Source organism: Microcaecilia unicolor, chromosome 13 (assembly GCF_901765095.1).
Source record: "Microcaecilia unicolor chromosome 13, aMicUni1.1, whole genome shotgun sequence".
NCBI lineage: Eukaryota > Metazoa > Chordata > Amphibia > Gymnophiona > Siphonopidae > Microcaecilia > Microcaecilia unicolor.
Window position 1 is genome coordinate 31,313,733 of NC_044043.1, and position 19,347 is coordinate 31,333,079.

The following is a 19,347-nucleotide window of genomic DNA, read 5'->3' on the forward strand; positions in this document are numbered from 1 at the left end:
TTTATCTGGGGGCCCAAAATCTTTCCAAAATGGGGGGGGGGGGGTGTGTGTGTGTATATATATATATACATATATATAGGGGGGGGGAACAAGCCCCCCCCCCTGAAAAAATGGCCCAATGCATTTCTAAGGAAGGAGTTCCAGCTCCTGTACCATTAGAAAATGGCATACAGTGAAACCTAGCAGTTAATGAATTCCTTCTTTCAAACTTTCACTTATCTCTACACTCCCAACCCCCCAAACTGCCCCCATCCCAACCTTCCTGCACAAACTGCTCCAGCACTCTGCAAATTGCTCCCCAACCCTTAAAGCTAACTGGTGTAACTGCCCCACCACACCACAAGGTGCCCCCACTCCCATATACTACTCACCTGCAGCTAATTCACTCCCTCCCCCACAAACTACAGTGGTGGAGACAAGCTGAGTGGCAGTAAGCAACTGGGGTTACTAATTTTCTCTGCTAGTTTAATCCAAAGATCTTTTTTTCCACCTATAGCTAACATTTAACTGAATCTTCCTGTCTATGTGAGTTTCTGCTTTGGAAAAACTAATTATCTGCAACTCAAGCAAAAGAAAACAAAACAACAAAAAGCCTCCAGTATAATAAGTATCTCATTCACATTTGTAGCTGTTCAACAGAAACCACTTCTGTAAAGATTAAATAGGTGCAAAAACTACATGTTTTTTACACTTTTTTTCCTTGTTTTTTTTTTTAATTTGACCATTTTACCTGTTGCAATCTGTCACACAAATACAGTCAGCTGCACTTTACTACCTAATTTGGAAGAGCCTATTAGGCATGATTATACATTAGCTTTTGGGGCACTCCTTCAGCAGTTGGCTCTAATGTGCAGAATATTACCTTGTACATCCAGTTACTTAATGAAACTGGTTTTCAGAAGGATGAGATTGTGATCACAATGAGGTGTTTGGTCCCTTGTTGGGTTGTGAAGGAAATCTCTCTAATCAAAGTTGCCAGATCCTGAAAACCTTCTTTTTTAACTGATAATTTAAGCTTCTTACAGACCCACGTTTTACCAATTTGTGCCCAGCTGGATTTAATAGGGGTAAGTTCATAAAAAATATTAAGGGTGGGTTGGGAGGGACTTTGGGGAATAATGCTGCTAAAAGATATACAAAACTTGAAGTTAATTAGGTTTACGTTCTTTATTAGAGGGTATGTTTACCTGGACATTACTTTAGCTCTATTGGAATGATTTTCTTTTGAAATTGTGCCATTGTCTGACTGTCACTTGTTATTTAACTCTCTAAACTTTGAATAAAGACTTCTTTCAATTAAAAAAAAATTAAGGGCTCCTTTTTACTAAGGTGTGCTAAAAGATTTAGCATGTGCTAAATGCTAAGAAGCCCATGTTATTCCTTTTGGGCTTCTTAGCATTTATTGGGAAATTCTATATATGGCGCCTAAAAACTCAGCGCTGAAATCAGTGCCGATTAAGCGTATTCTATAATTGGCACCTAGATTTAGGAGCAATATATAGAATACGCTCAGTTGATATCTCGGCACCTAAAACTACATGCATCCATTTATACCAACAAAACCATGGTGTAAATCCTGGCATGTAGACTTAGGTGTACTGGGCCATATTCTGTAACTACCTGTGTAAATTTCAGAACACCCATTTCCCCACCCATAACCATGCCCCTTTTGGCCGCACATTAGAAGTTCAGCGCACATCATTACAGAATATGCTTAATGAGTTGTGCAAGTAAATTCTAACTAGTGCCCATTATTACTTAAGTGCTGTTATCTGTGCTCATTAGCTTGTTAAGTTACATACATTGTTATAGAATTTGCTGCACAGATCTCTAGGTGCATTATATAGAATCTGGGGATTAGCGCGTGCTAAATCTGTTAACACACCTTAGTAAAAGGAGCTCTAAGGCACTAAAATAATTACATAGAACAATATCTTTACCAAATCCCTTAAACTTTAGAGGAAAAGCCTCCGAACACCCAGACAGAAACCTGCATTGGCGCAAGTCAATCCTCTAGCAAAAAAGGAGTAACCTGATCAACAGGACAGGTCCAAACAGCCAAGAAGATGTGAAAAAAGTCTTTTAATATCGCATGAAATAGGACTCACAAAGCACTGTGTTTCAGCAACAATGCCTGCCTCAGGAGTCTGTATGTAAAGGTCGCTTGAGTATATGGTGGAGAATGCATAACAGTACACTGTTGGATGGATGACTTTATAATACAATAAAGTGCAGTCGGTAAACTCCGAGTAAGGTTCTACTGAAACAGGTCACTGGTTGTTTCAGCAGGACCTTACTCGCTATTTACCGACTGCACTTTATTATAAAGTCACTCATTCAGCAGAGCACCAATCACTAGTCTTTGGTATGTACTTTCATGCATTCTCCACAAGGGTTGCAATCTCTGGGTTGTTGTTAATGAATGCTCATAGTGCCAGAATCCCAGTTAGTAGCTCTGACTGAGCTGGAAGGAGAAGAAGAAAGGAAGGTCAGCACCAAAAAATGATATTACATACAAATTAACTAAACATAGAATATCTACCAAGGAGGGGGGGCACTTTCTTATAAATTCTCCGCCCACAGCGGAGATACTTGCAGTCTAAGCTTAGAGCTCCTTCTGACCTATCAAACTGCAATGAGCTGCTCAGGTATCCTCCTTCCTTCCCACTGAACCTGTCGTGCCTCATTGCTTCACCCTGCTCTGCTCCTCCTCCTCCGTCAGTAAATTCCTGGCGTGGAAAACGATGGGAAGCATGCGAGCAGTTTGTTTGGAGAAATCAGCTCGTTTCTGTTAAGTGAAAAAGACCAATCTCTTGTCTTCTTCGCAGAGGACTAAAAGGATCTAACGGGCTTTGCTGTGGAAACCCAGGAACAGAGAGAAACCTCGCGAAGGTCAGAGTTACTCTTATCTGGAACCAACACTGCAACTTTTATCTCTGGCTTGTTGTGTGGGGTTTCGAAGATCTCTTTCCTCCTAGCTTTCCTGTGGCCTGATCTGCAAGTACATCCATCCCTTGTTCTTTAATTTAGATCCAGAAAGGGAATTATTATATTTTCTCTAGCAGCCAAGTTTATGTATTCTTTTTTTTTTTTTTTCTGCAGACACCTTTTAAAGAGGCAGAAACTTTCTTGAAGTGGAACACCCAGTGCTTAAGGGAAAAAGCCAGTGATACAGTGGCACTAATCCTCTCTTTCAAAAGAGCTACGGAGGCTGCTCACTCCGAAATGTTGGGCGAAGGATGAGAGGATCCGAACCGGGCAGGCGCCAAATAAGTCTCTGGAAGATTCGGAACCGCAGGGTCTTGTTAAATGTCTTGTTGGCAAACAGGTAAAGCTCGTTCAGATGATAAGGATACAGGAATTGGGAGAAACTGTGAGTCTTAAAGGAGCTGGAAACAAGGGTTCAACCCACTTCACCTAGTGATCTTAGACGAGTCACGTTGTCTCAGGTACCTAGTTTAAATTGTAAGCTCTTTGGGACAGGGGACTTCTTACATCGGAATTCTAATAATACTGTATTGCATTTTGATCATCATTTTGGAAAAGTGGGCGTGAAATAAAAAGAAAATCCCAAACATGAATTACAGAAGTCTTTTGTGATCATTCAGCTAAACGAGCCACGTAGCAGATAAACTTGGTGAGAGCGTTTTAAGGAATGTAGCTGAACTTACTATACACATCACCTCAGTATGCAGCCATTCATACCTTGCCTTCTATCACTCTGGGTGACCTTTATTCTTTGAATATTTTGGTATGTGGGAAGACGTTTCCTTTTACACTATGCCATTAAGAAGGCATCAGTTTAAGATTATGGGTGAAGTTAAGAGCAGAACTCTTACCGCTTACACAAAATTAGATTTTATTAACCACATCTGGCCTTTATTTGTGGTCAGCCAAAAGAAGGTGGAAATAACACCTTGATCTTAATCCACCTTTATTCCCCTTTACACAAGGCTTTACAGAAATGTAACGAACAGAAAAGCAATTAAGGGTATTGCTCGTCTTAGTCCAGCCCAGGTTCAACAGATTAGTGTTCTGTTAAATGTTGTGTATGATATTGTAAGTTATGTTCACCAGGAAAGACAGATTAAGACAAAATTCTTAAGTTTTCAACTGGGTTCTGTGATTTGTCCATTGTAGTTTTAGTGTAGCAGGGACTGTCTCTCATGCAGATCTGTACAGTGCTGCATTTCTCCAGGTCCAAAGCATAGAGGAGGGAAACCCCCACAGAGCAGCAGGTACAACTTTAAACAAAGGAAGGGGGGTAAGGTGCACAGAGCTGCAGATACAACCCTAAACAAGGGAATAGAGGAGAGTAACCTGCACAGAGTGGCAGGTACCACCCTAAACAAAAGCATAGGGGTGTAACCTGCACAGCGCAGCAGGTAGAACTCTAGGCACCTTACTGGGCAGACTGGATGGACCGTGCTGGTCACCAGCTGCCATCAATTACTATGGTATTATGTAAATCTCAAGGAATGGATCAGCCCATAGGTGTCCCGTATCAGAGGCTTGAGGAGACTAAGGGACCCTTTTACAAAGGTGCACTGGAAAATGGCCTGCGGTAGTGTAGACACGTGTTTTGGGCGTGCACAGAATCATTTTTCAATGCACCTGTAAAAAAAAAATGCCTTTTTAAAAAAGTTTTGCTGAAAATGGACGTGTGGCAAAATTAAAATTGCCACGCGTCCATTTTGGGTCTGAGACATTACCGCCAGCCATTGACCTAGCGGTATGGTCTCATGTGGTAACCGGGCGGTAATGGTCTACACAGGTAGAATGACGATTACCACCCGATTACCACCTGTGTACCAGAAAATAAAAATATTTTCTGGTGCGCCTAGCGGACGCACGTCAAAAATGAAATTACCGCAAGGGCCATGCAGTAGCTGGGCAGTAACTCAAAATTGACGCATGTTGGGCGCACGTCAGCGTCTACACGGCGTAGTAAAACGGCCCCTAAGCCTCCTCAGCCTACTACAACCTTCCCTACCTGCTGAGTGCACTGCCTCTCTGCTTCCATCCAGTCTTACCCAGTTTCTCTCTCCCTCCTCACCCAGAGAGTGGCAGAGGAGAAAGAGACGAGAAAGGAGATTCTGGATGTCGTAGGTAGAAAGAGAAGATTCTGGATGGTATGGGGAAAGAGGAAAGAATTAGTGAAAGACTGGGGAATAAGAGGAAGAAGAATAGGAGAGCCAGAGTGAAGGAAATAAATGGAAAGCTCAAGGCGGATGTAGTAAAAAGAGGGAGATTGAAATCTGAATGGATAGGCAAAAAAAATGGAAATGGAAGAAAGATAAAAGGAACAGATCAGTGGAGGAGGTGAAGAAGACAAGGAAAGAAGTAAATGACATGTGGACAGGAGACCCTTGAAAAAAAGAGTTAAAAGAAGACAGGAAAGCAGTAACTGGAGACTGGGGACAACATAATTAGAAAAATTAAATGGCCAGACAACAAAGTTAGAAAAAAGAATTGTTTTTTTAATTTAGGGTGAAGTAATGTGGTAGGTGTGTTAGTCCACTTTAAAAGTTAATAAATAGAAATAAAAGAAAAAAACCAGAAAATAAGATGATACCTTTTTTGTTGAACTAAATACAATGTTTCGCCTAGCTTTCTTAAGCCAAAACCTCTTTCCTAACAGCTTCCCAACCCCCCCCCCCCACCACCACCATTTACAAAATCGCACTAGTGGCTGCTGGTGCGGTAATGCCGACACAGCCCATTCAAAGTGCCATGGCTTTGTAAAGGAGGGGGGGGGGGGAGTCAGGCCAAGACTCTTCAGACCTGAAGGAGGTTGTGGCCTGAGAAAGCTAGTCAAAAAAATGTATTTAGTAGTCCAAAAAAAGGTATCACCTTATTTTCCATTTTTAATTTTATTTATTAATTTATAATGTGGTAATTGAAATATGTCAGTTTTAGAAAATTGTCATACGAAAATCAATAATATTCAAAATATCCACGCTTCAAGACACTTAGACACCACAACAACCAAGCACACGTGTGTGGTGGAGAAAAACCTCAGTTGAACCACCCAGCCAACAACAGTTCTAAGGCATGGGCACCGTCACCATCATAGGGGGAAAAAAACTCCACTCGCTATAGTGTGGAGGCTATCTCATTCAAGTGTCCAAATGTCAATGAAGCTAAAATATAATCACAGGAACATTATTCAAGTTTAGGCATGACATATAAATAGAACACTATTCATCATTTAATCTTCTCAAACGTCAAACAGTAGCCCACTAGCAAATTCGCTAGTCCCAGATACCCAACAGGGAATCCCCGTTTCGCCAAAGCTGCGTCAGGTAACACTAGGAGACCAAGTCCTGTGTCATAGCCACTAAATACATAACCACTGTATGCAGAGTCTGGCTTCTTGGGGGTTCAGTTTACTTTGTCTATATATTTCTTTTTTTTTTTTAGTTTGTGGTTATTTATTCTATACTTGAGGATCTACCTGTGTTCTTGTGTGAAAAAGGCCAAGTATTCTGTTAGCATTGAATGTCTGTGTAGGATTGATCTGTAGTAATCCAGCTTGTTTTAGTTTTACAATAGGTATATGTATGTTCTACTACCCATTGCAATGATTACTGTGCTGTTATTTTCCTAGGAGAAGGCCCTTGTGTGACCCCTGGAAGTTAATGTTATGGTATGGTAGAATTGCTTTATAGGTACTGAGTGATTTTGTAGGGTTTTGTATTACTTCACAGTATACCTGGTGCTGAATTTTGAATCTGGATTTAGCGCATGCCTCTTTTAGTTGTAGTTTAATGTGAGTTACATTCAGGTACAGTAGGTATTTGCCTGTCTCTGGAGGACTTACAACAATCTGTTTGGCCCTGAGGCCATAGAAGGTTAAGGGGGTCTTTTACTAAAGGTTAGCTTGAGTTATCTGTAGCAGGGCTCATAGGGATAAAATGGGCCCTGCTGCACATAACTCAAGCTAATCTTTAGTAAAAGACCTCATAAGTGACTTGTCCAAGATCTCAAGGAGTGGCAGTGGGATTTGAACCCTGGTTTTCAGACTTGCTGCTCTAAACATTAGATACAGCTAATACAGATAAAATATATTCCAATTATGTTTCTTAATCAATAAAGGCCAGCAGATCTGAAGCCTGGTGGCCATTTGGCAACCTACTGAAAAAAAACCAACCCAAAACTGATATGCAATTTTATGGTTGCCATTTACCACAAGATTTCTGTTAGTGCTGAACATCTTTGTTCACGTGGTCAACAGGAAGAGGCTGGACTGAGGAGCTAGTTCTGTCTTGGAGCCAAGTGTTAAAGTACTTTCATATATTTCCAGAATAGTGCAAATGATGCATTATTTTGATTTCTTGGCATATAAGTCCTGGCGTGTATTCAGTGTGCATATGGCCATCAGTAGCAAAGGTACTGGGGAGACAGCTGATACAGCTGCACCAGAGCCACACAGTGAAGGATTCCTTCTTGCTTACAGTGTTCAAACGTGCCCCACTGTCCTTAGTTGCTGCCCTGCACTCCAAGGTTTTAACTTGCTCACTTCCATTCCACTCTGCCCTATAACCTGACCCTAGCCACACCCCATAACCTCACCTAGCCCCACCCACTTTAGCCTTCCCAAGCAGCTGAGTCACTGACCAGCTATGGATCATCCTGTTCAGTTGACGTGGAGTGAGGTACCAACTCTACCTGCCATGTTACATCCTGTACAGTTACCAGCACCGCTGCTATTTATTTTTTTGAATTCCAGATAAGGCTCTGATAGAAAAAAAGACCATTTATTACAACATGTCAATCAGAGGGCTGAAGAAGAAGAAGAAGCACCCAAGGACTTTCAAGGTCAGAGTTACAACAATGATTGAAGAAATGGAATTCAGTTGTGAGGTGAGTAATCGCAGTCCTCGATTTGACTGTTCTGGCTCCGTCCCTTCCTCTTTTGGTCTTCTAAACCTTGTGTGTGCTCTCAATATATTTTATTGCTCATAGTTCTACATTCCACCCCCCCCCCATGATATTTAACTCTGCAGTTGTTGCTGCTGTAAAACACAGACTGAAGTGTTTAAAGTTATACCCAGATACTCAGTGCCAGGCCATACCCGGATAAGGGTACTGACATATATCAGGGCATAGGATAGCTGCCAATATTCAGCACCTGTACTGCTAGGCTGGTGTTAGACACTCAGGACCCCTGAAAGCTGGTCTTCAGCTTATGTCTCCTTCAACTTCAGGCAGGCTTGGAGCCCTCTACGGAATGGGTGCCCAGGGCAATTTCCCTTTTTGCCACTCCCTAATGCTGGCCCTGGGTACTGCAGCGATTTTGCTGCCCTAAGTTGTTTGGATGTCCAGGTACAGGTGCTGAATATGGTTGGTACTCAGATCAGGGCTGCCGAGAGACACAGCTGGGACTGGGGCAGGACTGGACCGCTGCACCCCCCCCCCCCCCCCCCCCCATACCTTTCTGTCTCTGAGTCACTGCTGCTCTGCTCCCTCGTTCTGTCCTTTCCTGCTCCAGTGCTCTTGTGTGCCGGGAGTCGGCGGGACCCGGATGATTGCATTAATGCGATATCACGTTAATGCAATCATCTGGGTTCTGGGCAGCATGCAGGAGAAGGACAGGACAAACCCGGAAGGAGGCAGTAAAAAAACTTGCAGGTGCCAGGCCTGGGGAATTTTGCCCCCTTCCCTGCCCCCCTCTTGGTGGCCTGGACTCAGTGCCAGAGGCAAAGGCAGAAATTATCTATCTGGATATTGCCAAGGATGTCAGTGAGGATTCTGAACCCAAATTATTCATTTAAATTCTTCAAACTCTCTTTTCACAACTTAACTCCTACTGATAGACATTTAAGCATTATTTTTGTTAGCCGGGAATCTTTACATTTTTCAAGAATTTGCACCATGCGGGAACTACGCCCCAAACTATTAATGGTGTTCCTTATATCTTCATTGATCAACCCGTAGAGAACTTTTTCCTCTTTTTGTTTAATTTTTTCTTTATCTTAAATGGCATTTCTGTTCAATCGACTTTTTTCAAGTCTTCATAAATTAACTATTATATCCTTTAATCTATAGGTAGTACTTAGCTTAGCTTAGCTTAGAGTGTTTAAAAGCAGCAATTTTTCTTCCAACTCAAACCTCTGCCGACATGGCCAGGTTTCGTTATACTTCTTCAGGGAAGAGGTTTGCTGCAACAAAAACAGTATTTTAATTAAAATGTCTATCCAATTTTCTACAATAACGTAGCTCACTAAAATATTTACTATCTCTGTATTCACTTCCGTGTATCAGAAAAAAATGGCTGCGGCGTTTTCCACAGCTTCTGCAATTTAAATAGGTCTCAGCTGATCGTAAACTACACACTCTGATAGGGCCACATACAACCGAGAGGCACCAACCAGAGAAGCGACCACCAATCCAATTCAGAATTCAGCCCGTAAGGCTGCAACGTATGAAGTTGAAAAATCATTCTTTGTTCTTTGTAAATCAATAGCGATCCAGCATTACCACCCTCCCAACCCAGCTGGACTTGATCTATAATACGCCACTTATTATCTTCTATCTGATGATTCTTATCTATCCAGTGCTGAACTATCGGGGCAGATAATGTTTTGTTTTGGTTTTTTTTTGTTGTTACATTTGTACCCAGCGCTTTCCCACTCATGGCAGGCTCAATGCGGCTTACATGGGGCAATGGAGGGTTAAGTGACTTGCCCAGAGTCGCAAGGAGCTGCCTCTGCCGGGAATCAAACTCAGTTCCTCAGTTCCCCAGGACCAAAGTCCACCACCCTAACCACTAGGCCACTCCTCCACCGGGATTTATGTTCATTAAGTCTAATTTTAATAGGACGACTAGATCGTCCAATATAATTCAATTGACAAGGGCAAAGGATGGCATACATGATATTACTAGAATTACAATTTGTACGAGAGCGAGCCAATATGGGACGAGAGAAACCAGGGGGTGTCCATGTCACACCTTCTATAGTGGACTCACACCATTGGCAGGTTTCACATTTGTAATGACCTATGGATTCCACAGAATCAGCAACATAATCTAATCTTTTATAGGTCAGCATCTCCCCTATAGTTTTCCATCTTTTAAAGGCACAAATAGGGTGTTCTTCAAAACAGGAATGAATCTGAAGCATTTTCCAGTTATTATGTATGATCTCATTAATGCGAGAACTTAAAGCGGAATATGGAACCACCATCACCAATTTGTTACTCTCCTGTGTTGTATTATACTGTAATAACAAGTCCCGACAAGAATATTTAGCTCTCAAGTAAGCTGTTTTAATAATTGTTCTGGGGTACCCCCTATTCTGAAAACGTGAAGCCATCTTTGATGCTTGAATCTCAAACATCATATCTTCTGAACATATTCTCCTTGCCCTTAACAACTGACTCACTGGTAGACTCTTCTTCAGGTGGTAAGGGTGGAAGCTGGAAAAATGTAACAGTGTTACGAGTAGTTGGTTTCTGATATAAATTCGTATGAAGATGTCCATCCTTTTTGTATACCCAGACATCCAAAAATTCAATGCCTGTATGATGATACTTAAATGTAAATTTCAAATTTTGTTGGTAAGAATTAAGCTTTGTCATAAACATCTCCAATGATTGTAAAGATCCATTCCAAATAAAGAATGTCATCTAGGAAGCGCTTCCATAGCGAAATATTTGTAAATTCTTCCAGACCATATACAAAAACTTCTTCAAATGTTGCTAAATAAAGAGTGGCGATGGAGGGAGCTAACGACGCCCTCATCGCCACTCCTTGAATTTGTTAAAAAAAACTGATTCTGAAAGAAAAAATAATTTCTCTCAATTACTAGTTGTGCAAGTTGCATCAAAAAATATTTGATATTCGTTGTGAAGAGGGATGCTTATCAAGTTCTTCACCAATAATCTGTGACGGTTCAATTCAGCTGTAACGTGTAATTCAGCTTGTATCAATCTTTTATTAATATTTTCCAACTCCAACCAGGATATATTCCCAGGACCAGATCTATCTTCCTGTAGTATAGTCGCTCTCTGTATTAACTTAGAGACATTTGGTCGTCTGAATATCCAAACATTTCTAGGTCTGATGTAGTCGCCATACTTCCAGCTAAAACTAGGTCACAACTTGAACAGTCCAATTAAGCAGACCTTAATTTATAGTGTGGGGAATCTTTCAATATCAGTTCTATACCTTTCCCAAACACAAATTATTCATTTTAAATTCTTCAAGGAGCAAGGAGGCATAAGATGAAAGTGAGTAACCTCAGAATAATGTAAGAAAATACTTCTTTATAGAAGGGGCCATGGATGCATGGAACTGCCTCCCAGTGGAGGTGGTGGAGACAAGGTCAGTATCTGAATCTGAGAAAACACGATAGAAGCACAGAAGATCTGTGAGGGGGAGGAAGGGACTGTAAAACTGACTGGCTGGGCTGTATGGTCTTTTCTGTGATTAGTCCTGGGTTTAACCTGTTGCATACAGGGACTTGTACATCCAATTTTCCTATTATAGTCTTGTATTCCCTAAGAAACACAATGCTACAAGTCCTTGCGTGCATTAGATAAAGGCAGAACTGGATAAACGTGTCTTAGAAATTTGGTACCAGCTGGCAAGCTGGGAGATACTAGAGATACTTTAAACTAGTAGTTCTCAACCCAGTCCTTGGGACACACCTTGCCAGTTAGGTTTTCAGGATTTCCACAATGAATATGCAGGGAGAGATTTGCATACTGAACAGGATTTCCACAATAATATGCATAGGAGAGATTTGCATACCGAGGAGGCAGTGCATGCAGATCTCTTATGTGTATTCATTGTGGATAGCCTAAAACCCCGACTGGCTGGGTGTAACCAAAAGACTGGATTGAGAAGTACTGCCAGTGTTAATCAACTAACAAAGTAGCTAAAGGTCTGAATCACTTTTTGAATAGAGACAGAATGGGGAAAATCCCTTGGAGAAATCAAACTGTTATATGTTACTTTTTTTATTGCGTGAAGCACATTTTCCCTTGCATCTTGCTTTTTCTGAATATAGTCACACATTCAGACCAGGGTCCTTTCATTTTTTTGACCCTTCAGGTTCCGCCTGCTGCTTTTACCCTCTAGCTCCATTGGCATCAAGTCTGAACAGGGGCAGTGGAACACCTTGTTAGTTTTGGGGGGGGGGAACAAACCAATTTCTGCTTTGCCCCCAAGCTTCCTAGTTGCTAATGCAGTGTGTGGCAAAAAGCTAGTCAGGACTCAGCCCTCATGGCCCACCCTATTCCGCTGCCTCTGTGCATGGGATGTACATTATGAGCCTTCATTGATGCCTACCTGGATATTTTTCCCACTATTATATAATGACTGAGGGCCATGTATGAGGACTCCATCAGGAACCCTTCAGTTGTGGGCCCAGATTCTGCTCATTATAGTTACCGACTGGCTCTAGATGTTCAAGCAGGATGATCCATCCTGGGTTTACTCCATTGTATGCAGGGACTTGCCATTTCCCTTTTCTTAGAGTATGCAATAGGACAATCAGAATTACAAGTCCCAGTATGCAAATGGGTAAAACCAGGACAGGATTAGCTTGTCCTGAAAATCTGGAAGCAGTTGGGAACCTAAGTTGAGCCAATAGGGTCACCATTGCTTGAAGATGACTCTCTGCAGGAGTGTGTCGTTGTGCAGCAGCGACTCCTAGTGGCTGGACTTGTGCTCCATATTGGCCAAGTTCTAAAGCAAACTTTGATGTTTTTTTGTGTCCTCTGATCAAAGACTATTATTGTGGCGATTGGGTTGAATTGGAGGGGGGATATAAAATACGAGAACCCCCATTTGTTAAAGAAAGATTATGCCACTGTAGCACAACAGAAGCTGGTTCAGTGGGAGAACTGAAACTTTGTATTTAATCCATTGGAATTCTTTCAAGTTGTGAATAAACATGGATAAAAGAGAAAAAGTCAGTCTAATGTATTTGAACTTTCAGATGACTTTTGACACAGTTCCTCAGAGATGCTCCTTAGAAATGAAGAAGTTAAAGGATAGATGTTGATGTTTTACTGTGGATGTCAACTAGTTAAAAGATAGGAAGCAAAGAGCTGAATTAAATGGTCACTTTTTTCAAAGGAAAGGATAAATAGTGAGAGCCTCAGGGATCTGCTGGGACCAGTATTTAACATTTTCATGAAGAAAGCAATGAGTGAATTGATCAAATTTGCAGAACACAAATGTGTCTGAAGTAGTTTAAACACAGGCAGACTGATGGCAGAAGAACTTTGCCAGACTAGAGAAGTAGGTGTCAAAATGGCAGATGAAATTTAATATGGAGAAGTACAAAGTGATGCGCATAGCGAAAAACATTCCTAATTATACTTGCCTAATGCTGGGTTCCACATGAGGAATCGTCACCCAGGGCAAGGATCTAGGAATCATGGTGGACATTTACCTTGAAATCCTCAGCACAGTATGCATTTGTAGTTGAAAAAGCAAATAAAATATTAGCAATTATTCAGAAAGTAATGACTAATAAAACAGAGGATATCATTATGGCTCTGTTTAGATCCATGGTGTGACTGCATCTTGAATATTGTGTACCTTTCTGGTCCCCCATCTTAATGAAGACAAAGTATAATTGGAGAAAATACCGAGAAGATCAACAAAAATCATAAGAGCATAAAAATAGCCACATTGGGTTAGACCGATGGTCCATCTAGCCCAGTATCCTGCTTCCAACAATGGACAATCCAGGTCCCAAGTACCTGGCAGAATGCTATTGATCCCAGTGATAAGTAAAGGGGATGGAATGGTTCCCTTATAAAAGAAAGGCTGATCAGGGCTCAGAAGACTGAGAGGTGATATGATAGAGGTTCATAAAATCATGAGGGAAGTGAAATCGGTAAAGAGAGAACCTGCTTTGAACCATTGTATTGGGAGTTGGTGGACTGTAAGACCCATATCGCATCACAATGGATATTTATGCTTTCATACTGTGTCGGGACTAGATGACATCCATGAAACTAACAGGTAGCAGATTTAAAACAAACTGGAGGAAGGACTTTCACTAAGGGCCCTGTTTACTAAGATGTGCTAGCATTATTAGCGCATGGTAAATGCTAGAGACACCCATATATTCCTATGGGTGTCTCTAGAGTTTAGCGTGTGCTAAAAACACTAGCGCGCCTATAGTGTGGATTAGTAAACAAGCCCTGAATGAACAATGGGACTGTGGAATGTGTTGTATATTTGACATTTGAACCCACATTTTCCTGTACAATTTCAATTTCAGTTGGCTAACAAGCTAAATAAAAAAAGTCATGACAAAATATGAAACAAAATACATAAACCCACACCTATCAATAAGAAAAGAATCGTAAATATACAAATAATTCAATAAAAAAGCATAATGGGGAGAATGGAAAGGGGAGATTAGGCACCAGAATCAATTGACATAAATGTTTTGAAAAGGAAAGATTCCAAAAACTTACGAAAAAAACAAATGATCATGTTGGGATCTTGTATTTTTCGGCAAGGAATTCCACTATTTAGTAACTTGATATGAAAAAGTAGGTGAATATATAGATTTATAAACTACTTTCTTACAGGTAGGAAGATGAAGACGCAGGTAGTCTCTTGCACCAAAGATTGAATTGCGAGAAGGCAAAGTAACAAGGGGCAACATATAGTCAGGGGCAATACTGTGCAAACTCTGAAATATGAGAGCACAGAGTTTAATACAATCCTGGCCCTAATGTGAAGCCAGTGCAAATGTATCAGCAAAGGAGTAGCCCACTCAAAGTGTGGTATGTTGCCAGAGGATGTGGTCAAGTCATCTAACATCGCTGGATTTAAAAGGGGTATGGACAGATTCCTTAAGGATAGGTTCATTAACAGTTATTAGCCAAGTAGACCATGGAATGCAACCACTGGTAGGGAAGTGCATGAGACGGGTTAATTCTTTGGAATGGCCAGTGTTAGAGACAGTGTGCTAGGCATGATGGATGGTTCATCTGACCTAGCATGGAGTATTTTATGTTTTGAATGGAGCAAGAAGCAAATTGTTAGGCAAAAAAAAAGTGAATGTAAGTCAAATAATAGATCATACATTAACTACGCATATTAATGGAATCTGCTTACTGGGACTTTTGAAGACATTTCAGCATTTTTTAAATCTATTAGTCATTTTATTGCTAAAAGTATTTTATTCAGCAGAATAATCTTTTAACTAACTGTAGCCAATAAAGCATTATATAAAGACTCCAGTAATGAGAAGGTCTCTCCAGAACTAACAGAGCCTGCTTTCTAGGATGTGCAATCATTCGTGATCCGTGCAAATACATAGAATCAAATCCCCCTCCCTTTCGGAGTCCTTGTACACCCCATGTCGTACTACTACTACTAATAGCATTTATATAGCGCTACCAGATGCACGCAGCGCTGAACATTTGACATAGAGAGACAGTCCCTGCTCAAAGAGCTTACAATCTAGGTAGAACAGATAGACAAGACATTACGGGCAAGGGAATTACAGGGTAAAGAGGAATACTGGAGGAGGAGGGCAAAAGAGTAGCGGCTAGGAGCCAAAGGCAGCAGTGAAAAGGTGAGCCTTCAGCATAGATTTAAAAACAGGTAGAGATGGAGCTAGACTTATGGGCTCAGGAAGACGGTTCCAGGCATAAGGTGCAGCAAGATAGAAGGAACGAAGTCTGGAGTTAGCGGTGGAGGAGAAGGGGGATGACAAGAGAGACTTGCTCAGAGAGTGGAGTTCACGGGGAGGAATGTAGGGAGAGAGGAGAGGTACCGAGGGGTCATAGAGTGGATGCATTTAAAGGTTGCTAAGAGAAGTTTTAACTGTATACGGAAGTGGACAGGAAGCCAGTGAAGAGACTTGAGAAGTGGTCTAGTGTGGGCATAGCGATTCTGATGGAAAATAAGTCGAGCTGCAGAATTCTGGACAGATTGGAGAGGAGAAAGATGATTGAGTGGAAGACCAGTGAGAAGTAAATTGCAATAGTCCAAGCGAGAAGTAACAAGGGTGTGAATAAGGGTTTTGGTGGTATGTTCAGAAAGGAAGGGGCGAATTTTGCTAATGTTGAAGATAAAGAAGCGACAGGTTTTGGCGATGTGTTGAATATGAGCAGAGAAGGAGAAAGAAGTCGAAGATGACTCCAAGGTTACGAGCTGAGGAGACAGGGAGGATAAGAGAGCCATTAACAGAGATAAAGAAGAGGGGAGGAGGGTTTAGGGGGAAAAATGAGAAGTTCAGTTTTAGCCATGTTTAATTTGAGATGGCGTTGAGACATCCAGGCAGCAGTGTCAGACAAGCAGGCAGAGATTTTGTCTTTTGATTAAGGTTGAGATTTCAGGGGTGGAGATGTAGATCTGAGAGTCATCAGCGTAAAGATGGTAATGAAAACCATGGGATGAGATCAGGGCACCAAGGGAAGAGGTATAGATGGAGAAAAGGAGTGGTCCAAGGACAGAACCCTGAGGCACAGCTACTGAAAGCAGGAGGGAAGTTGAAGAGGACCCGCCAGAGTGAACACTGAAAGTACGGAGTGAGAGGTAGGAAGAGAACCAGGAAAGAACAGGGCCCTGGAATCCAAGCGAGGACAGCGTATCAAGGAGTAATGTGTGGTCAACGGTGTCGCAAGCAGCAGAAAGGTCAAGAAGGATGAGGATGGAATAGAGACCCCTGGATTTAGCCAGAAGCATATCATTAGAGACTTTTTAGTAAGTGCAGTTTCAGTGGAGTGAAGAGGGCGAAATCCGGATTGAAGTGGGTCAAGAATAGGTTGAGAAGCGAGAAAGTCAAGACAACGGCGGTGAACGATGCATTCAAGTAATTTGGAGAGGACAGGGAGATGGGGCGTTAGTTGGAGGGACAGGTAGGGTCAAGTGAGGGTTTTTTTAAGGAGTGGAGCGACAATAGCATGTTTGAAGGTTGTAGGAACAGTTGCAGTGGAGAGTGAAAGATTAAGGATGTGACAGATGACAGTGATGATAGTAGGAGAGATAGTGTTAAGAAGGTAAGTGGGGATGGGATCAGAGGAACAGGTAGTACATTTAGAAGAAAGAAGAAGGGCAGTTTCTTCAGTAGAAACTTCTGAGAAGGAAAGGAAGGAGAGCAGGGGTGTGGATTAAGGGAGAACGAGGGAGGGGTTTGGATGAAAATTCAAGGTTAATTTTACGGATTTTATCATGGAAGTAATCAGCTAGAGTCTGCGGAGAGAGAGAAGGGGGAATAGGAGACGGAGGTACTTTGAGAAGAGAGTTCAGTGTGGCGAAAAGAAGTCTAGGGTTAGAACCGAGGGAATTAGTCAAATGGGTGAAGTAATCCTGTTTGGCAAGTGAAAAGGCAGATTGGAAGGAGTGCAGCATGAATTTGAAATGGGTGAAGTCCTCAAAATTTGGTATGCATAGAACATGAAAGTTTCAAGTTTTTAAAGTTTATTTAGGGTTTGATGATAGACGCCGACTGAAGCTGCTTTTTGCAGTTTCAACCGAAACGGAAACTGACACCGAAATTATTTTGGCTGAAGCAGAAACTGCAGCTGAAACTCATTGCCTGGTTTCGGACAAAGCTGAAAACTCAACTGTGGTTGTGTGCATGTGAACCAGTAAGCTTGCAACCTGCATCCCTCTGCTAAACCCACAGTATCCAATCCAGATTATAATTTAAATGATGAAAAGCCATATTTTACCTCCAAGCAAAACAGCCTCCACACATACGGACTGCAGCTAATGAAAACGGAAACTAAAAGTTGCCGAGCTTTTACCATGGCTGACTTTGCACCACACTCAGTGACAGCTGACTTCATAACTCTAGAGAGAGAATAATTCTTAAGGAGTTTATCATTCCAAATTTATTGATTTTAAATTCCTGCTAAAAGTTTGTATAAAAAGCAATTAGTTGGAGCATGCTATTTACCACATAAACAACTGTACAAGATCATAACTGCATTAATTGCAATCGCAGTGCAAAATAATAATACAGAGAGTAGCCTCCACCCCCTGGACTACCTTTACAATCCCTGGTGGTCTAATGATGTAGTCAGGGCAGGAGTGATGCTCCAATCACAGCAGATATTTTGAGAGCAGAGCTAAAATAGGCAGCAGTTGGGAGCCTATGAGTGGCAGTGGGTAGGCTGTACTCAGTGGGATCCAAGATGAGGGGCAACTTTTGTTCAGGGAGCAGTAGGAGGGAGGGAGATGGGACAATGGGACAATACACAAATTTTCAGCTTCCCAAAACCGAAAACATAGCTGAAAATTAAAAATCTTCTTTTGGCCAAAACAAATTGTGCAGAGAGAGGATTTTGGGCAGGGTTTGGTGCCGTAATTGAAACTTAAATTCAGTCAGCTTCTACCTGATATACCACTTAGCAGGGTTTAAGTGGTTTACAGTGAAACATGAAGTGCACACACACAGACGCACTGTAATATCATAAACCTATTTTTCCCTTTTGGTTAATAAAAAGACATCATATATTGGGTTTCCTGCTTCTATTGCTTTTCATTGCTGTTGGAAAGGGAAGGAGGTGAAACTTTTTAACTCATCAGGTGTCTTAAGATGACTATCTTATTAATAGACAGCTTGAAACTCTGGGGACTAAAACCAAGAGACAATGACCAGGAGATACCAAGACTTTCTTTGCTTCTTTATAACAACCTTGTGTCTTTTTGCTGAGTTGTCTTGTCTTATCTTGTCTTTAGGTCAACTGGAAGGGAAAAGACTTGTTTGACATGGTGTGCAGGACACTAGGGTTGAGAGAGACTTGGTTCTTTGGACTGCAGTTTGCAATGAAAGAGATTTACACCTGGTTAAAGATGGAGAAAAAGGTAATGTACGGAATAATTCACTCTTCATAAGGGTGAGCTCTTTGGCTCAGGCTGCAGTGTTGTGCACTGCTGTAGTGGAGGGAAGATGATCCCTACTATTGTAGTGACAAACGTGCTGAACTAAGACAGAATCTTGGAAGTAACTATCTTCCGGCGTTCCTGGACAGCTAAGTCACATGTGCCATCTGGGGGCTGGGAGGCAGTGCTAAATTTATGCCACTGGCTACCTTTAGATGTGAGAACAGTTGACTGACCCCGCCACAAAATGGCTCTGATATAAAACATTTGACTCGCACCTATTCTGGCTATTGGCAACACCCTTTCCAGAAAGGCAGGAGGTCCCCCTTCTAAATCATGAGTTATGAGAGGCTTGAATGGGTTCCCCTCAATGTAAAAATTAGCCAAGCTGCCTACAATAAGGACTGGGCTATGCAAGATCACCACTTCCAGGGAAAGGGTTGGATTTCCAGTGGCTACTCATGGGCAATCTGTTTTATCTTACAGGAAGTGCTCTCCTGCTGGGGGTTGTTTTCAGAAAATGGGAG

At 41.7% G+C, this 19,347-nt stretch overlaps 1 protein-coding gene across 4 annotated transcripts in view; it reads left to right on the forward strand.

Annotated features, from left to right (window-relative positions):
- Nucleotides 1–966: 966 nt before the first annotated feature.
- Nucleotides 967–19,347, forward strand: part of LOC115456574 (merlin-like) — a 139,077-nt gene continuing 120,696 nt past the window's right edge. For 2 of the 4 annotated variants that reach the window (XM_030185747.1, XM_030185750.1), the window contains exons 1-4: nt 2,592–2,892; nt 3,103–3,328; nt 7,733–7,866; nt 18,677–18,802. In XM_030185747.1, the coding sequence (XP_030041607.1) occupies nt 3,310–3,328; nt 7,733–7,866; nt 18,677–18,802 (279 nt within the window). In that variant the 5' untranslated portion in view covers nt 2,592–2,892; nt 3,103–3,309. The other 2 variants (XM_030185748.1, XM_030185749.1) reach the window with 2 other exon arrangements.